The sequence below is a fragment of the Harpia harpyja genome, chromosome 6, assembly GCF_026419915.1.
Source record: "Harpia harpyja isolate bHarHar1 chromosome 6, bHarHar1 primary haplotype, whole genome shotgun sequence".
Lineage (NCBI taxonomy): Eukaryota > Metazoa > Chordata > Aves > Accipitriformes > Accipitridae > Harpia > Harpia harpyja.
The window spans coordinates 69,521,921-69,538,314 of NC_068945.1; the positions used below are offsets into that span (position 1 = coordinate 69,521,921).

The window sequence follows — 16,394 nt, forward strand, 5'->3', positions numbered from 1 at the left end:
TCAGACCTTAACAGTAAATAAAAAAAATCCCTTTGGTTGTTTCTCCTGAAGTCATATAGCAATAACCTAGAAGGAACAATGCAGACTTCAAGGACTCTATTTTATTTTAAAATAACTAAATATTTCTTACCTTTAACAAAATTATGTGCAGCTTAAACCAAAAAAAGTCAAGGAAAAAGGTATTTTCTCCCCAGGATTCTCTTACGACTAACCTATGGTCTGAGCCTGTCGGGGTGGGAAGGCCCTATAAACTTCCTCTAAGGGGACATCAAAAGGATCTGCAAGAAGCAGGACTCCCAAATTCACCAAATACCTCCAGAAAACTACCATTAACTGGATAATTATATAAGTGGATAATGCACTAGGATGTAACAAAACCATCCCAGTATCTGAAAGGGAAGACATCGATCCTTGCAGGTGTCATGGAACCTAGACAGCATGTCTCAGAGAGCAACCATTTCTGTAAGTTCTAATCTTTTGTTCCTTCTGGTCTTTTGTATGGCAATTACTAGAAAAAGAGAGAGAAAAAAAAATGACTTGTGCCTTTTTTTTTTTTAAATAAACAGAAAGCTTGAAAGGGAGGGGCTTATAAAAATGACAGTAAAATTGGACTCTCTTTGTTCACGGAGGATATCTGAAATGGCAGTGAGGAAAAAGAAAGTGGAAAATGAGCAAATAAGACAGGAATTAACCTACGGAAAACTTTTATTTACTTCTGCTGGTGCCATTTATTGCCAACATCTAATATGCCTTTTGGATGAAAGTTCTTTAAAAATTCACCATAGCAACCTCTTCATCATGGAGATACCATTTATGAGCAAAAGAGTCCTCAGCTATCCTCCCCTGAAGTTGGGAAGTAATAGCCAGGGCATTTCTTAAAATAAGAAATGAGACAAAAGGGTACATGCCACTTCTCAAGCCTTTCTTATGCATCATAAAGATCCACAATGCTTTTCTTAATATGCAAATAATGTGCTAGGAGATACCAGGCAATACAGAAATGCTTACTGAAGGAAAGAGTAAAGAAGGGAAGCTGCTCACATACAGCCTGAAATTTTCTAATACCAAATGTGGTGAATAATATCTTTTTTTAAACTTTTTATATATATATAGCCATCACATCACATAACAGTCCTGTGACTCTCCCCTCCCCACCGCTGCGCCCCACCCACAAACATGCACATCAACATCCAGTGTATTTTTAAACAGCAGAGCTTTAGTATACAACTTCCTACAGGAAACGTTAACCTCGCGTACCCAAAGCAGCACACTGCGCACGACTGCTTGGTAACAGCAAAACGAAGGAAGCCCTAATACTAGAAAAATGTAACTCCCTGCAAGAGATGACGCACATAACACTGCGAAGTTCCCTTGCACTATGCCCATAAAGCAAAAGGCCTCTCCAGCTTGCAGTTTCCCCTCAAAAGATTCTTTGTGGATTTGAGCAGAACAGGCTTTATTCATCATAAACTCAGCTTGTAAGTTCTGTACCCCAGCAGGCAGAAAAGCTCGTCACAGAATCAAACTCTCACAGGTTGTGATAAAACAGAAATATCTGCAAGTGTCATCCCACAGCAGCAGAGACTCCCTGTAAAGTCACATCCACTTGAGCCAAAGACTCTCCCTTAGAAGTCAGCAGCACAGCCTGCAGCACTCTTAAGCAACACATTCAAATAGGGAATCGAGCCATTTGAAGTCCAAACTTTTCTTTAGAGATATCTGTTGGTCTTTATTAACAACTGGGGAGCCTGAATTACACGCAAAACTGAGATGGATCAAGGCATGAGAGAGGTAAAAGGGAAAAAGAAAAAAAAAAAAGTGTCTCATTTTTCATCTGTTGTCAAAGAAATGAATGGCAACTTTTCAGATACACTAGAAAGCAGAGTCTTTGTCCTTTGCACTTTGTTGGTCACCATCTGATGTGCTCAACTGCATCATGCAGAAATCAGATTTTTTTTTTTTTTAAACAGAAAACATACAATGATATTTCATTATTTGTTGCAGTAATTTTTGCATACTAAAATTTTGCTTTGGAGTCTTTAACTCATTGTAGCTCCAGTCTATCATAGATGTAAAAATGGCTTCTCCTACTTGTAACCGTTGTATCAGATCAGACCACTTGCCTGTCTTGTGTGGCACGCTGTCTCCCACCTGGTCAGATAACAGCTGCTTCAGAGGAAACTGCACATGATGCTGCGATAGGTAGCTGGAGATAAGTTGCCCAGAGGGAAGTCACTTCCCCAAACACCTGCTCTGCGTGCAATTGCTGTTAAACTGGGTTCTTCATCTTGGCAAGAGATTGTACTGCTCTTCAACTTCTCCTGCAAACAGACCCTGGGACCCAAACCGACAGCGATGGTGGGGGGATGCCCCATGATGTTAAGTAGTTCCTACCTCAGCACTCAGAAACATCTGTCCCTTAAAGCTCTGGGTAGTAAATATATCATACAAAAAAGAAATTTTTTTTTTTTACTTTTTTTTTTTTTTTAAACATTTAGCTCCAGATGCTAAATGCAGAGGTTGCAAGACATCTCTTGCTTTAGAACGCTGATACTTGGAGGAAATAGTTGCAAGTGTATGCTGTGACCAGAGACTTCCTGGTGGGGTGATGGGGAAGAAAGAACACGAGTAAATGGTGAGGAAGACACGCTGATGCACAACATACAACAAACTGGTACTGCAAACCATATCTCTGATTCAGCAGAACATGCCAACTGCAGACTAATTAGCAAGGAAACGATATCCACCATGACTTTGTTGACATGTAGATGAAACAAATACAGTGGAGTAGTGCAGTAGCCTACATGACAGTAGTTGGCCTACAAGCAATGCCACAAAACTATGATTTTACCTGGTGAAGACCTCTTCACAGAGGGAACATTTTAAGCTGGAGAAACAGCATAAAGCCTTAGAGGCCTTTATTGGTTTGGGTCAATCACATTATAATTGACTCTTCTGTTATCCATAACATAAAGTTACATGCAAGTTGGAAAGGTGCTGCACCTCCTCCTGCAGTTAAGTCAATCAGAAATGACCTTGAGATCCAGCTCGCTGCTCTGCTGGACCGGCACTGCAGATGTTCAGCCCTGAGAAACCAACTGAAATTCTGATGTGATACTTCCTGTGCACGTCACAGTGCTGCTTGCTGTAGAGAGCAGTCTTGCGTGCTCACAGTCCCTCAGGTATCCTAGAGAACTGGGACATCGCCCCTTATAGTAGCTCTAGCCCATTGCGCATTCTCTTTTCCCAACTCCTCCTGCAAGATTTCAGCCCTCTTTTATTCCTTCCCATCTCTCCACAGCCTGCAACAGTTCAGGACACATCCTCACCCTTCGCAGTCATTCCACTGCATCCTTCCAGTCAGCGTAAGAATCTGGGAGGGATGTACAGCTTCACTTGACATGCTGCTTCACAATTGACCAAGGGCTGCATTAAATACATCTGGAGGAAATGGAGTGAAAAAACTGAATCGTAACACAAAGCTTGTGGTGTCCAGCCAGGATGTTTGGACTAAGACCGATTACTGTAAGAGGAGACCTGGGGGCGGGGGTTCATCATCACCTCTAACTGTGTCTAACAGCATCACTAACAACATCCAAGCTAGATGTCTAGATTTTACCTACAGCCAAAGGAGAGCTGCTGGTAATTCACTGGAGCTTCAAGTACTGCTTGTCTGACCGAATGTAGCCATTTTCTTCAGAACGAGGTGAATCACGCAGCTACACAGATGGCATCGCAGGGGTCCGTTGACCCAAGGGGGGGGAGCACTGGGTGACTCTCGGACAGATAAGCCAATGTTATAGAAATCATCCTTAACACTGTCAGTCTTACCATGGTATCCCCTTTCTGAGCTCAAGTTTCCACCAGCGCTGGTTAAACCAGCTGGAGGTACACCAACGCTGTGGGGGTGCATGTCCCATCCGTAAAAGAACAGCAGCGGTATGGGTAAAGCAAACCCCACTACAAACCCTTCAGACTGCTGAGGCGCAATGCTTTATTCCACACAGAACTGGAGGGTGAAGGGCCACAGCTGAAATTACAATGGCACAGTGTCACTTACCATTTGTCACTCTATGCTTGAGCTATAAGAGTGTCTTTGTACAGACACAACAGTGATTATGGCAAAATATTTGAGCTAACCACTGGAGAGGTCAGTACAAGTCTAATCCACAAAAAAGTCTCTTCTTCACTGGGCAGCCTGGTTTTCACTAAGTCCTTTGCTTTCCAGCCACCCGGCTACTTTTTTTCTTCCCCTTCTTTTTGGGGGACCCAGGCCAGGGAAAGCCCCGGAACTCCAGGCAGGCAGGGGCATTGTGACAGATGTAGTAAGCGTTGAGCATGGCAGCTGGGCTGAGGATATCCACTTCCTTCACCACCTTCTTTGCTTTCTTTTTGGAGCTTTTGCCTTTGCCACACTTGGGTTTGCTACTTTTAGCTGCCTGCAGAGAGAAAAAGACCACAAAACCGCTCAGTTAGTTCTGCGTCTTTATTGTCTCACTTCTGGGTAGAGGATCCCAAGACATCCCGGAACAGCTGTTTCATTGCATCTTAGTCCGGGCTTGCAGTATTAGCTCAGAGCCCCTCACCACAGACTCCTGTATTTTGTGGTGATTTTATATACGGACTCACAAGCATTAATACACTTTCACCAAATCCATATTTGCTCTATGGGCTGTAAGAATCTTTAAAGTCATCAGACAGAGCTAATTAGTGTTCCCCTGTGCTTCTCTCTGGCTAAAAAAGGTTTGTGCACAATGGAAATCATACATTCTTTTCAATTGATTTTTTAATCAGTGCATTACGATACGATCCTGAAGTAAACTAAGCCTATGTTGTGTGCTCACCCACTACTGTGTGTCTACTTGTGACTCTGGATCATAAACCAGAAAAGCAGGTCTCCCTTCTACAGCTGTGGCCTTTTCAAGGCTGTGATACTGTTGCTCTTCGACCACTAGCAGTAACACAAATCTAAACAGCAGCTCTGCCATTCTGTAGGTAAGGAGGTGTTGCCAAGACTCACCCAAGCCTTGGAGCAGGCCAAAACACCACTCCTGTTAACTCCAGCTGATTAGCGTTGGTGCCTGAACACCCAGCCTCTTGCCTCCAAGAGGGATTTGCCAGAGTGATTCACTCCCTGGATTGTTTTCTCACCCATCCTGGCCACTCCTCGCAACAAGCCCGGAGCGTGCCTACATGGAAGATGCTGCCTCCAGGTATTGAGCAACAGAAACCGGGTCAGGGAGCCAGAGAGATCTCTCATTGCTGCTGTGTAGGCAGGAAAATGGTGATGGCAACACGGAGCCAGCAGGTGGGCAGCATCCCAGGAACATCGAGGATGGAGTGACAGCTAGTCCCAGAGAAAAGGCCAAACGGGAGTATTTACACATTGCGAGTGACTGAAAGTATTTGATCTCTGGTCCAATGCCAAGAGCACTTTCAGTACACACCAAGTCACTTTATGCCCATCTATTTCTGTTATTTGCCTGGTTTTGCACACTGTAATTAAACAGATCCAAGCACTTCATTAGGAAGAATTAGCACAGATACAGCCAGAAAGGCCACATGTAACTATCAGTTGGGCATAAACTAGGGGAAGGCAGTATATGTAGCATATTTTTCATGGTATCGATTCTAAAGAGTCCCTTTCCAGCTCAGTACTGTTAAGTGCAAAAGAGACAAACGTTTGTGCTCTGAGGTATGAGAACAGAGTCAGAGGTACAATCTTCAGCCAGGACCACAATGTGAAGGAATATGTAAGGGTAAAGAAAAAGAAAAAAAAACCAACAAGATTTCTATATAAAACAAAGAGAACCACTATCCACAGAAGGCAAAAAGACAGAAAAGACAGAGTGCAAGCTGCAGCTGGTGGCAGATTGTTTCCTAAAACCTTCAGTCATGCAGACTGCAAACTACTTGAACGCAGACATACATTAGAGAAGGTGACAAGCCTTTTTTGCAGACCTTAATTGGATAGAATTTGTTGAATACTTCATGTGCTGGAATGTGCACACTTCACAGAGTAGATGCTTATGTCAGTTTTTTCAGCTAGTCACCTGAATCTCACTCCCTGCTTACGCACTCCCAGCAGGGTCTCTGGCAGATTTTGTAAGCACAATTAGGTTCCTGGTCAGAATTTGGCCCGTAGCTTATCTTTCAAAATAAAAAAGGTGCTTACAGGTAAGGGCAAACCGTTGTCCAAGTCTGCAGTGAGAACCAGGAAATGCCTTTTGTCTAGAGCAGCCTTACTGCTTCTGCTGTCCCTCTGCAGCAGATACCTCTGACCTCTAGGCTTTAAACGTTCTCAGTCATTGTCAGCAACTGTCTTGTCTTCTGTTTCCCGTCTCTCATGAAACACAGCATCGGTAAGCTGTAGTCTGCAGTCAGCTCGCACATTTGAGCACAACCTAGAGCAGGGGTTCCCAAAGCATGGGAAACTAACAAGCTACAGCACAGCATCACGAATGCTGTCAGAAGTGACACCTTGTGCGTGTACGTGCACATACGGCAGTGCCAGAGCCAATGCTTGGTGCACCAGCTGATGACCCCGGGATTTCTTATGGATTTACCAGGCAACCAAAGGATGCGTGATGCTGAGCAGAATGCAGTTCTTTTTCAGTGTGTAGAGGCAGGACTCACACCGATCAGACTTCCCACCATGATTTCTGAGTTTTTAAACTACAGTCCAGCACGACATCTGAAAAATCTTCAAAAGCACTGGGAAATCCATGTTTGTGCAGCATTTTCATTCACCACAAGCAATAAGATTTGAGGCGTTATAGGATGTGTGCAAAATTTTACAGCCTGTAGCCAAGAACAACAAGAAAAGCTAAAAATCAGAATCACGTGCATACTTGCACACAAAGTAAATTTGGGCGGTTCAGTTTATGTCCTGCAACCTTGGGAAGGAACCTTTTGGATATTAACTCCATTTCCTTAAAAAGCATTATCAATACTCTTCAGAAGAGTCAAACCTGTATTACCATGGCTATGTCATCTTACTGAGCGGTGGGACTCCACGTCAAACCCTGAAGATGGACCCTGCAAGACACAATCACGCAGTGGGTTACATACTGTGCAAAGCACTAGTATCATTCCCTCCTAACCTTTAGAGTTAAAGGGGAAAAAGAAGAAAATAAAGTTAGTCCCTTGCAAAAACAGGTCGAGGTGTGTCATATCTAAAAGCATTTCTTTGCAGACAATCACCTGTGAAGTCATGTACTAACCGCCAGATTCCAGGACTCTGAGCTTTTCTGCCAGATTCCAGGACTCTGAGCTTTTCAGCAAAGCTCTCGAGATTTACTCTAACAACGCAAGACTAGACAGGCAAAAAAAAAAAAAAAAAAAAGGAGAGCCTGAACCTCAGTTCGGTGTCAGCGACCTGCAAAAGGCACTTGCCGAGCCCCAAGCTCACGGCAGCCCTGCCAGGCTGCTCCGGGCCCCCACCGAGCCCCATCCCCTGCTTGCAGGACACCCCGTGTAGCACAGGCAGGACCTTACCTCCCCATCTCCACAGCACCCACAGCCTTCTTTTTCTCCTTTTGCACGGGCAGAAGAAACGAAGCTAGGGAGAGCTTCCCCCGCGTGAAAAGACAACCAGTTCTCCACAGCCTTCCCCCCGCTGGGTGAGAGGCGCCGGTGTCGCGGAGACACAGCGCCCCAGAAATAAAAACACAACGCTTAAGCGCAGCCCACAGGAGCCCCCGCTCTCCCTGCGGCGGGTCCCGGTCCCGCTCCCGGTGCCGGTGCCGGTCTCCCCTCACGGCCACGGCCGCCGCCGCCAGACGCGATCTCCCCTCGTTTACCTGCCGCGCCGCGTTGCCATGGTACCCGCCCCCGCCTCCCCACTCCACGCATGCGCAGCGGAAGGCGGGCAAGAGGAGAGGGGCGGGGGCTGCCGCGGACGCACCTCCCTTCGTCCAATCCGCTGCCGGCGGTCGGTGCGCACCGCGCGCTAGCCCGTGACCGTTGCGGTCGCAACGGCCGCCTGAGGAAAAGGGCGGGAAAAGCCTGTCCGGGGCTGAGGGGAGCTGCGGCCGCCCTCCGCGCTCGGAGGGAGCCGGGCAAGAAACAAAGCACAAAGGGGCCTGCCCTACCCCACCCGTCAGCCAAAACCACCAGCGAAAGGTCGTAGGGAGGCGAGGGGGGAAGAAATACCACAACAACTTACAGCTGAGAGGAGGAGGGAAGGAAGTTGTGCTTTTCAGAGGTTATGGGAAAGATCGGCGTTTGGTAGACCGTTAAATGAATATTCGGGTTATTTGTGAGCAAATGGCCTCGGGGTGTTGTGCCTCGGGCTTCCTGCCCGTGCTGAGGGAGGCGCAGCCCACGCCTTCGTCCTCTCTGCTATTGCAGGGGGGTTCTCTTTGGTTAACCAGCTGACCCAGCGTCCTTTACCACAGAAACATTTGAAAAAACAACCTCTGCTTTTGCCTCCTCTGAGAGCCACGCTTTTGCACAGCAGGCACCTAAAACTACATGTGATAGAGTTTGGGTGTTTTAAATCCCCATACAGCAGTTAAAGTTAAGCTGAGGTCTGAGACCCAGGAAAGCGGTGGAGGGGTGGGAGGGAGGAGCACGCGGCTGAAGGGTTCATTTCAGTGCCCTGCTCCATCTTTAGACAACAGTTTTTTCACAGACAGTGTACTAATTCTCATAAATACCCTTTTTTATTAAACTTTGGAGAAAGAATGGGAGGCAGGTGTCTCTCCTGCATCCCTCAGCACCAGGCTTTCACTTGCAAAGTGCTAAAAATCAAACAGCAGAAGTGAAAAATATCAGGAGCTGAATCGCCCTGTAGAAAAAATAGCTCATAATTATACTGTTGCCAAACTCCAACACATCAATGAGTCTGCCTAGATCATGGCTTTATTTTTGTCTCAAACATTAAGCTCTCTAAATCTGCTCTCTGGTACGTAAGCCCATAGGATGCACTTCATCATATTTTAAAGCTCTTCTTCCAAATCTTGACAGGTAGGAGCTTGGAGGGCTTTTGATTTTAGTGAGGTTTCCTAAGGAAATGGGGCTTGCCCATCAGTCCGTCTGCAATAACTTCTGAGCCGGTTGGCCAATTCCAACCAATATTGACACAGAAGTAAGAGTTCGACTACATGAATTCCCTATGCATTTCATGAAAATCGTCAGCGGCACAGAATGTGGGAGAGAGACACTATTAATGTCTCTGCCGAGGAAACGTTAACCCAGCTCTGCCCATCTTTGGGCTGTTTGGCAGGGGCATGTGCTGTCGTTGCAGTGGGGAGGACGGAGCAGTTTTTAAGGGCAGTAGGACATGGGGAGGACGGAGCAGTTTTTAAGGGCAGTAGGACATGAACCTGTAGGAAGACAGCTTTGTTTCAGAACGATTACTTTTAACAAAAACAAGGATTCTCTTAATTATGGGAACTGGAGGCTATAAAATAAGTTTCAAATAGCAGAAAGACTCATAATTTTAATACAATGGTAAGTACTGAAGACCAACATGTAATTTCTTTTTTAAAATAACACTTCTGGGAATAGAGATGCCTTTACTTTTTAATTTCCCTATTGGACATAACAGCTGTCCAACCTTTGTTTTCTCCCCTGGTATGAAGTTTGTACAAATTATAGTCTGCTATGTACAGGCATTTAAATAAATCAGCATTGGAAGGGACTGTGGGTAGAGGACTGTAAATCTGATTTACAAAAATATCCAACGATCTTTCCCACTCTTCCCCTCTTCCTGGAAGCTACAGAGATTGTTGGGTTTATTACAAACACAAATTTCCATCTCACAGAATTATAATGATTAACAAGCATTCAGCTGTTGCTTTGGACACTGTGAAGTGATGCGGTGGTTAGAAGGTATGTGGACTCTGTAAAGGAGCTTTTTTAATACTGATAGAAGAGTGGACATACTTGGCTGCAAATGTACAAATACTGAAGGGGGACAGAACAACTCTGTAGTGGCAGAAATGTTTGCAAGGACAGTATTTCAGCATGAAAATAGAAGTGGATATAGAGAATGAGCCAGACAGGTGACTGAGTAAAACACAGTTTAATGAAGAATGATCAGAACTCCTCCCAGAAATGAGAACAAAAGAAGAGATGGAACAACAAAGAAAACAATAGCCTAATAAAACATTAAGAGAAAAAAAGGTATCAGTGAAAGAAAGGAAGAAGGTGGTCAGAAGAAAACTGTTGAAGGAAAATAATTATCACTGCATGTAGACTAGACATCAAAAGAAGGCTAAATGACAGGAATGAGTGCAACAGCAAAATGCACCAGGTGGTTACTAGAGGAGGAGCTCAGGAATAAAGAAAGCACAGAGCAAATGCACTCCTTGGCAAAATACAAGTCTGATGATTATCCCTTTCATCAAGAGGGAAAGTTGAGCCAGGAGCGCAGGTTGGATAGAGAAATGAGACTAGGAAACTTTGGAAATAATATCAGCTGGGTCATCACCTGACATCGTGGCTAAGCGTGGGCGTTGGCAGAGAGCGAGATGCTGCTGAGGAGGATGTTTTGAAAAGCAATTTTGAAACACGGGGTGGAAACCATTAGACTTATTTGCCTTGAGCAGAAAGGGATTGAGCTAATGGAAAACACCATTTTTTCTTTCCAAAGTAATGTGTTTGAGTGCCTGACCAGCTGAATGCCGTTACTGTGAATATGACACAGACCTCTTTCTCAATCCAGTGGAAAAAAACTTCTCTCTTGTAATCTGGACGTGTTACATGTTTTCAGGAACAAGCGATAAGACATTCAGCGTAGAAAACATACATCGCAGATTCTTTTACTTATCATGGGTGTTTGTTTTGTCTAGAAAAATACCAGCCTTTTTTCCCTTGTGACTGTTCTCTGTTGCTCTGAGTGGGATCCAGGAGAATGTGCTGTTCGGAGGGAATTGCTTTCTGATCAGTGAGGAGTATCAAACTTCACTGAGGCTAATGAGCATGTTATCTCTCTTCTGCTCAGACTAAATGTTGGAGCAGCTGAACTTCTTTATATTTAGAGGGGAAGGGAAACGAGGGATACTGTTACCCTGTTTCATAGGCCATTGTCAGGGCGATGTGGAGGATGAATTGCAGAGTAAAGAGGTTCCTTGCCATTTGAAAAGGTGCAGGGCCTTGGTCTTTGGTGGTTCTAGGCACGTCTGTGGTTTGAGTCTTGTTTTCAGTGGCTAAGTTTACTAAAGCAGCTCCTATTCTTCCTCTTCTCTCCCTTTCCTGTCTCTAAGAGGCCACAGACAACTGAATCAGTTAGCTATTTGAGATTAATATAGCCCTGCCAGAAGAAAACTCACTGCTGAGGAGAATCTCAGAGGAATCCTGGTACCTGATCAGAAGGAGCCAAAAAAGACAGTGAAAGAAACAAAAGACCAAGAGAGAATATGGAAAGGCTTGGTAGCGTAGGTCAGAAAGGAGGTCTGCAGATTTTCTAAGTAAAACTCTTTTGAATGGGTCTTGGGATGGATAATGAAAGAAATAATGAAAAAATAATATTTGATTTTTACTGTGTTCAGCGAAAAATGATTTTGTGTAATTTTTATTAACAAACCACATGGCATAAATGATGCAATCATAATTATACTCCTTATCTCCTTTTAGCAAGAACAACTGGCAAGAGACCACATTATACTAACTATTGAGGCTACAAAGAAGTAACAGTAGTGACAAGCATGTCTGAAATACTAGATCAAGGAGACAAAAATTAGCCTGTGCAGTCAACTGTTGCTATTTTGTAAAGATGCTTGGACCTGGCTACAAAACAAGCTATTGTTTACACATGCAAGGCTTTTGATAAATAATTAAGGGAAGTTTCTGCAAATGAAGAGTATAATAAACCTGGCCTCATGAAGTCACTGCTTTAGTTACAACCGGATAAATAAAGAGTGCTTTAGGTCTGACAGCTGTGAGGCCAGGACATCTCAGTATCATTATTTTTATGGAAATATTCACATAAGAGAAAGAAGGGATATTTGGTTATGGCCATTTTCACAGAGAGACAAGAAAATGTATAGCCACAGACAGGGAACCACATACAAATAGAGAATTGAATGGCTACTGGGAAGCATGTCTGTGTATGGAAACATAATGTCTTACATTCCTTACTCCAACAAATTGACAATATCTTTTTTTAACAGGTTGTTCCATAAGATGTGGAATTAATGAAACCCAGTGTCATACAGATTTGCGTCCTTTCCCTGCAGCACTCTGCAGCTCAGCCCTCTCCTCCTTGTCTTTTCCCGGTGCTAACCGTAAGCCTTCCCCATGCCCTGCAGAACAGAGTTCCTCTTTCCCCCAGCCCAGCGCACAAGGCAGCTGCGGACTCATCCCAGCATCTGCCAGACACACGCAGATCTCTGGCCATCACGCGGGCACTAACTGGCCCGCTGCTTTCTGCCGGACCGAATGGATCAAGGCTGAATTCCCCCTGCCTTTGCCTCAGTTGGGGAGTTAATAGGGTTGCTCTCTACCTAGCTGCCAACTTTCACAACTCCGAAAGGAGCTTCGTGTCTTTGAGGCCTTTTATCCTTCACTGAAATTTGCATGAAATTAGCTAACCCATTCGAAAGTTGCTTATAGAGGACTGAGAAACTAACAGCGTAATTGCATGTGCCTTATATCCCTAGAAAACAAGGCTAAAAATAGAAGAGTCTGTACTGAGATACTGAAGAAAATGACTTACCGACAGCAAAACTTTCAGCAACCACCTGCAGGCTGAAAGAAAAACACCTCTGTGTATACCAGTTACAACAGAAACTGAGAACACTTGAGCATTCCTGGAATCAACAGTCATGTTTGGGGTAAGATAACAGATGTTCCTTCAGCTGTACAGAAACCATGTGAAACTTTCTTGGTATACATCAAAATGGTTATTCCATAACTGCTGCTTCCTAGCTCTTTTGAGATTTTTTTTTTTTTTTTAAGGAAAAGAAAATCCTCACTGTGAAGCAATGAAGTTTTAAACTGCTACCTGCTTGCAGTCTGAGAAGTGCAATAGGAGGATGGAGTCTTTTCTAGCACTGCTAGAGAAGCAGCATCTGGGACTGTCAGAAGTACGGGTAAGGGAGTTTTCTAGAGGGGCCTCACTTAATACACTGCTCAAACACCTTGAGGGAGAGTCTTTGGAGTATTACATTGTTTGAATTCCCCACATCTGTTTGTAAGTAAGTAAGTGGAATAAACTTATTAAAATAGAGGTTCCCTCTATGCCTGCTAAACTGGCACTTCAGCCCCACAGCTGCCATGCAGAGAGCTGTGCAGCCCGTAGTGAGGCCAGCAGTTTTTATCAGCGTGAACTGAAACCCACGTTTTCCAGCTTTCCAGAAGAAACCCTCACTAAATATGGCACACCTCAATAGAAGAAGTACAGTCTTTGTGACAAATGTGATGAGACACAAATATTTAAGTTAAAAGGTCTACCTTTCCCTAGTTACTTTTTTACACAGAGGTTCAGGTTTTATACAGAGGTATATCTCTAGGAAACATAACTTTTGGTGGTAGTGGTGGAAATAATAAATAGTATTCAAAGATAACAGTTTATACCATCCTCTACCACACAGACTTTCGGGTAAGAATTTGTATTTCTGTTTACCTCAGTAAAAAACAGAAGGCACTGAAAAGCCGTGGAAAACTTATATGAAGCACAATTTAAACATAAACTGTAGAAAAATGTACATTGTGTATGTACTGGTTATTTTTTTTCTGACATAAACATTGTGGGAAAGAAACACTTGGGGGGGGAAAGAAAAAGTTTTGAGCCAAATACCAAGGGCTTTTCTAAGCTTGTGATTCTTTAATAATTCATTAATTCATTCCCTTTTCCCCTTGAAGAAACACTTACCTTCATGGCCTTAGTTTATTAAGACTAAAAGGATTTGGATACATTGATAGTACTTCCTTTACATTCACACTTAGTTGTTGGGGAATTAGATTGCTTTCTAAATCACTCTAAAACAGAGAATACCAGACGAATCATAAAGCAAGGAGTGTAATACAGTTAACCAGAAAAAACCACTCCAGACTCTTTCAGTGTGGGGTCACCACGTGAAGGGAGGAAAAAAGGAACCAACAGTGCTGGAGAGGTGTCCCTTGTGTCAGGATACATGATACTACACTGAGGTACAGCTAAATTCCCAGGACCCTGGCCTGAGGGGGAAATAGCACATTTGGCAGGAAAGTATGAGACAAAATATCACAGAGAAAATCCTGAACATTCCAGCTAGTGCTGGGCTCTGGACTCTAGTACGTGCTGAAAATAGTAGTATTTGTACTGCATTTCTACTACTTAAATATTTAACAGACCCTTCAGATGTCTGCCATCTTTAGCAGAGGTTTGTTGATTTATTTGTGTTTATTTAATCTTTAGTTTATTTACTACCAGTAGGCTCTAGGGAACATAGGGAAATGCTAGGTGCCATATTTTAGAAAGGGAGCTAAAGTACTGATGCTGAAATGACTTGTCTGGAGCTACAGAGCTCTCCTAGTTCTGGGATCCCTGAAGACAGCACCATGCTTCCATTATAGATTGTGTGTCTGTTTTTCATGCCTTACTGCTTGGAGAGGCTTTATTTATTTTTAAATAACTTTTTACTTTTTAACAAGCACAAATACTGTGAAGACATCTACAGCCCATAATTCTGTTTTTCTTTTTTAGAGTTCTATAGATACATCAGAATAGACCATCCAAAGTATGTCAGACAGAAGGCCTTTCCTCAGCAGAGACAGAGTGGATATGTGCAGGGGTGAGAGCTGAGTTTCTGGGTTGGTTTGGGGGGGATGTTTTTGTCCTTTAAAAACAAAAAGAGTAGCAAAGGAAGCATTTAAATTAAGGCACAGGAAGAAAAAAGCTTAAGTAAATGTATGTGCTTTAAAAGTTGCTCTGGTTTATTTTGAACAAAAGCATATTTAAAAAGGTGAGCAGGTTTACTAATGCTATTTCTATGAAAAACACCTTTTACAAATCCCATTAAGGAAACATTCTCAGTTTAATTCCACAGCAATAAGCACAAATCCTGTCATAACAACTACTTGTGATTTTATCACTTGTGTGCTTGATATATCAATAACAGTATGGCCTAAGTGCTTGCCTGCACTATATGAACACATGCTTCTCTGACAAAAGCCGAACTCCTGGTTTCATGGCCACGGGGAGGTTAGATCCAGGATTCCCTGTGCTGGACTGATAAAATTTTGTAGAGAAAGATTATAGTTTGCAGGCTCTGTCATAATACTAAAGAAAGTACTGTGAAGCCCAGCTCGCCTTTCCAGTGCAACCCTCAGGTAGCGCCGTTGGCCGAGGAGAAGGGACTGTCACCCTGCACGGTACTAAGGGCTGAGATTCATTCAGCAGGTCAGCTCACAGGGGCTTCCACCTTACCTTTGGCTGCCATACTCGTGCAACGCAGCTTTAGCCAAGTGTAGCGTTTGCATGGACCTTTAGAAAGTTTACAGCTCAATATGCTATTCATTCTGAAAGTTATGGACCACCGTGTCTGCTCTTTTCCTCGTATGATGGCAATAAAGTGTTAACCAAAGCCTTTCCCTCCCCACTTTAAGACTTGGCACAAACATTCCCCCAAATAACCGAAAAGCTGTGTAAAAATTAGGTTATTTAATGTGGCATTTGCTATCTCCTTCGGGGTTAGAAATGCTAAAGCAAGCTATCTGCAGTAATTATCCTTCAAAAACAATCAGGTGGAGAGAAATGTGGCAGTCAACCTCCTCTACAGCTCTAAACACTGCACGGCTTACCGATCATTTTACTCTAATACAAATGGTAAGTGAACAGAATGGTGGAGGAAAGCGTAGCGGTGAAAAGGTAATGGATTATTATCCTTGGTGAACAAAGCAAAAACTGTCAGTTGTGGAAGCAAACCTCTGTAAATCGGGTTGTGTAATCCCAGCAGCAGCAACGCCAGCCCAGGCACAAGAGGTAACGTCGTCTCCTTTGACCAAGTCAACCTGTCACCTCTGATTGAGACTATCATGGACAGTGCCACGTATTTCTTATTTTCAGCTTCATTAGGGAAGTAGGCAGTAGGGTGTTTGAAGCACATTATCAGACAACCATAAATGAATAAATGAAAACAAATTAGGCACAGTGTGGTGCATTCAGGAGAGATGAAAACCTTTCACAGTTGAGATACTCTTACAACAAACTTACATGCATGAACCAAGCTAAGAGACAGACCTGGACTCTGAGCTCTCATACACTGGTGTCAATCTGCAGTAAAGACCAGATAAGCTCACTCTCGACACTGCCACTAGTGTGACACTGGAACCTGCTCCGTGGCTTCTGTGCAGGTCCGTTGATGCTGTATGGTCTCCGAGAAGTCACAGGAAAGGGATGACCTCCAAAAAGATGGCAGTTGCCTACTCAGGGGTGTCTGCGTAGATACAAAGAGGCTTGGTCT

General features: G+C 43.7%; 1 protein-coding gene across 5 annotated transcripts; it reads right to left on the bottom strand.

Annotated features, from left to right (window-relative positions):
* Positions 1-687: 687 nt before the first annotated feature.
* On the bottom strand, positions 688-16,264 carry SMKR1 (small lysine rich protein 1). Of its 5 annotated transcripts, none has more exons than XR_008235607.1 (4): positions 7,498-8,405; positions 6,981-7,038; positions 5,021-5,347; positions 4,285-4,439 (listed from the first exon to the last, which is right to left on the bottom strand). XR_008235607.1 is itself a non-coding variant. In XM_052789992.1 (3 exons), exons 1-3 carry the CDS (start codon positions 16,188-16,190, stop codon positions 4,209-4,211), a joined length of 282 nt encoding a protein of 93 aa, XP_052645952.1. In that variant the 5' UTR covers positions 16,191-16,264; the 3' UTR covers positions 688-4,208. The 5 variants fall into 5 exon arrangements, 3 of the variants coding, with proteins under 3 accessions (XP_052645952.1, XP_052645954.1, XP_052645953.1); XR_008235606.1 differs by having other exon boundaries at positions 5,021-6,801; XM_052789992.1 differs by lacking the exons at positions 5,021-5,347; positions 6,981-7,038; positions 7,498-8,405 and adding exons at positions 12,665-12,696; positions 16,172-16,264 and having other exon boundaries at positions 688-4,439.
* Between the last annotated feature and the right edge of the window lie 130 nt (positions 16,265-16,394).

What these genes read in the sequence shown, in the direction of transcription:
- SMKR1 (XM_052789992.1), bottom strand. An exon ending in TGCTGAAAGTTTTGCTGTCG is followed by an intron (nt 4,440 to 12,664) that starts GTAAGTCATTTT and finishes TTCTCTCTGCAG; the next exon opens with GCAGCTAAAAGTAGCAAACC.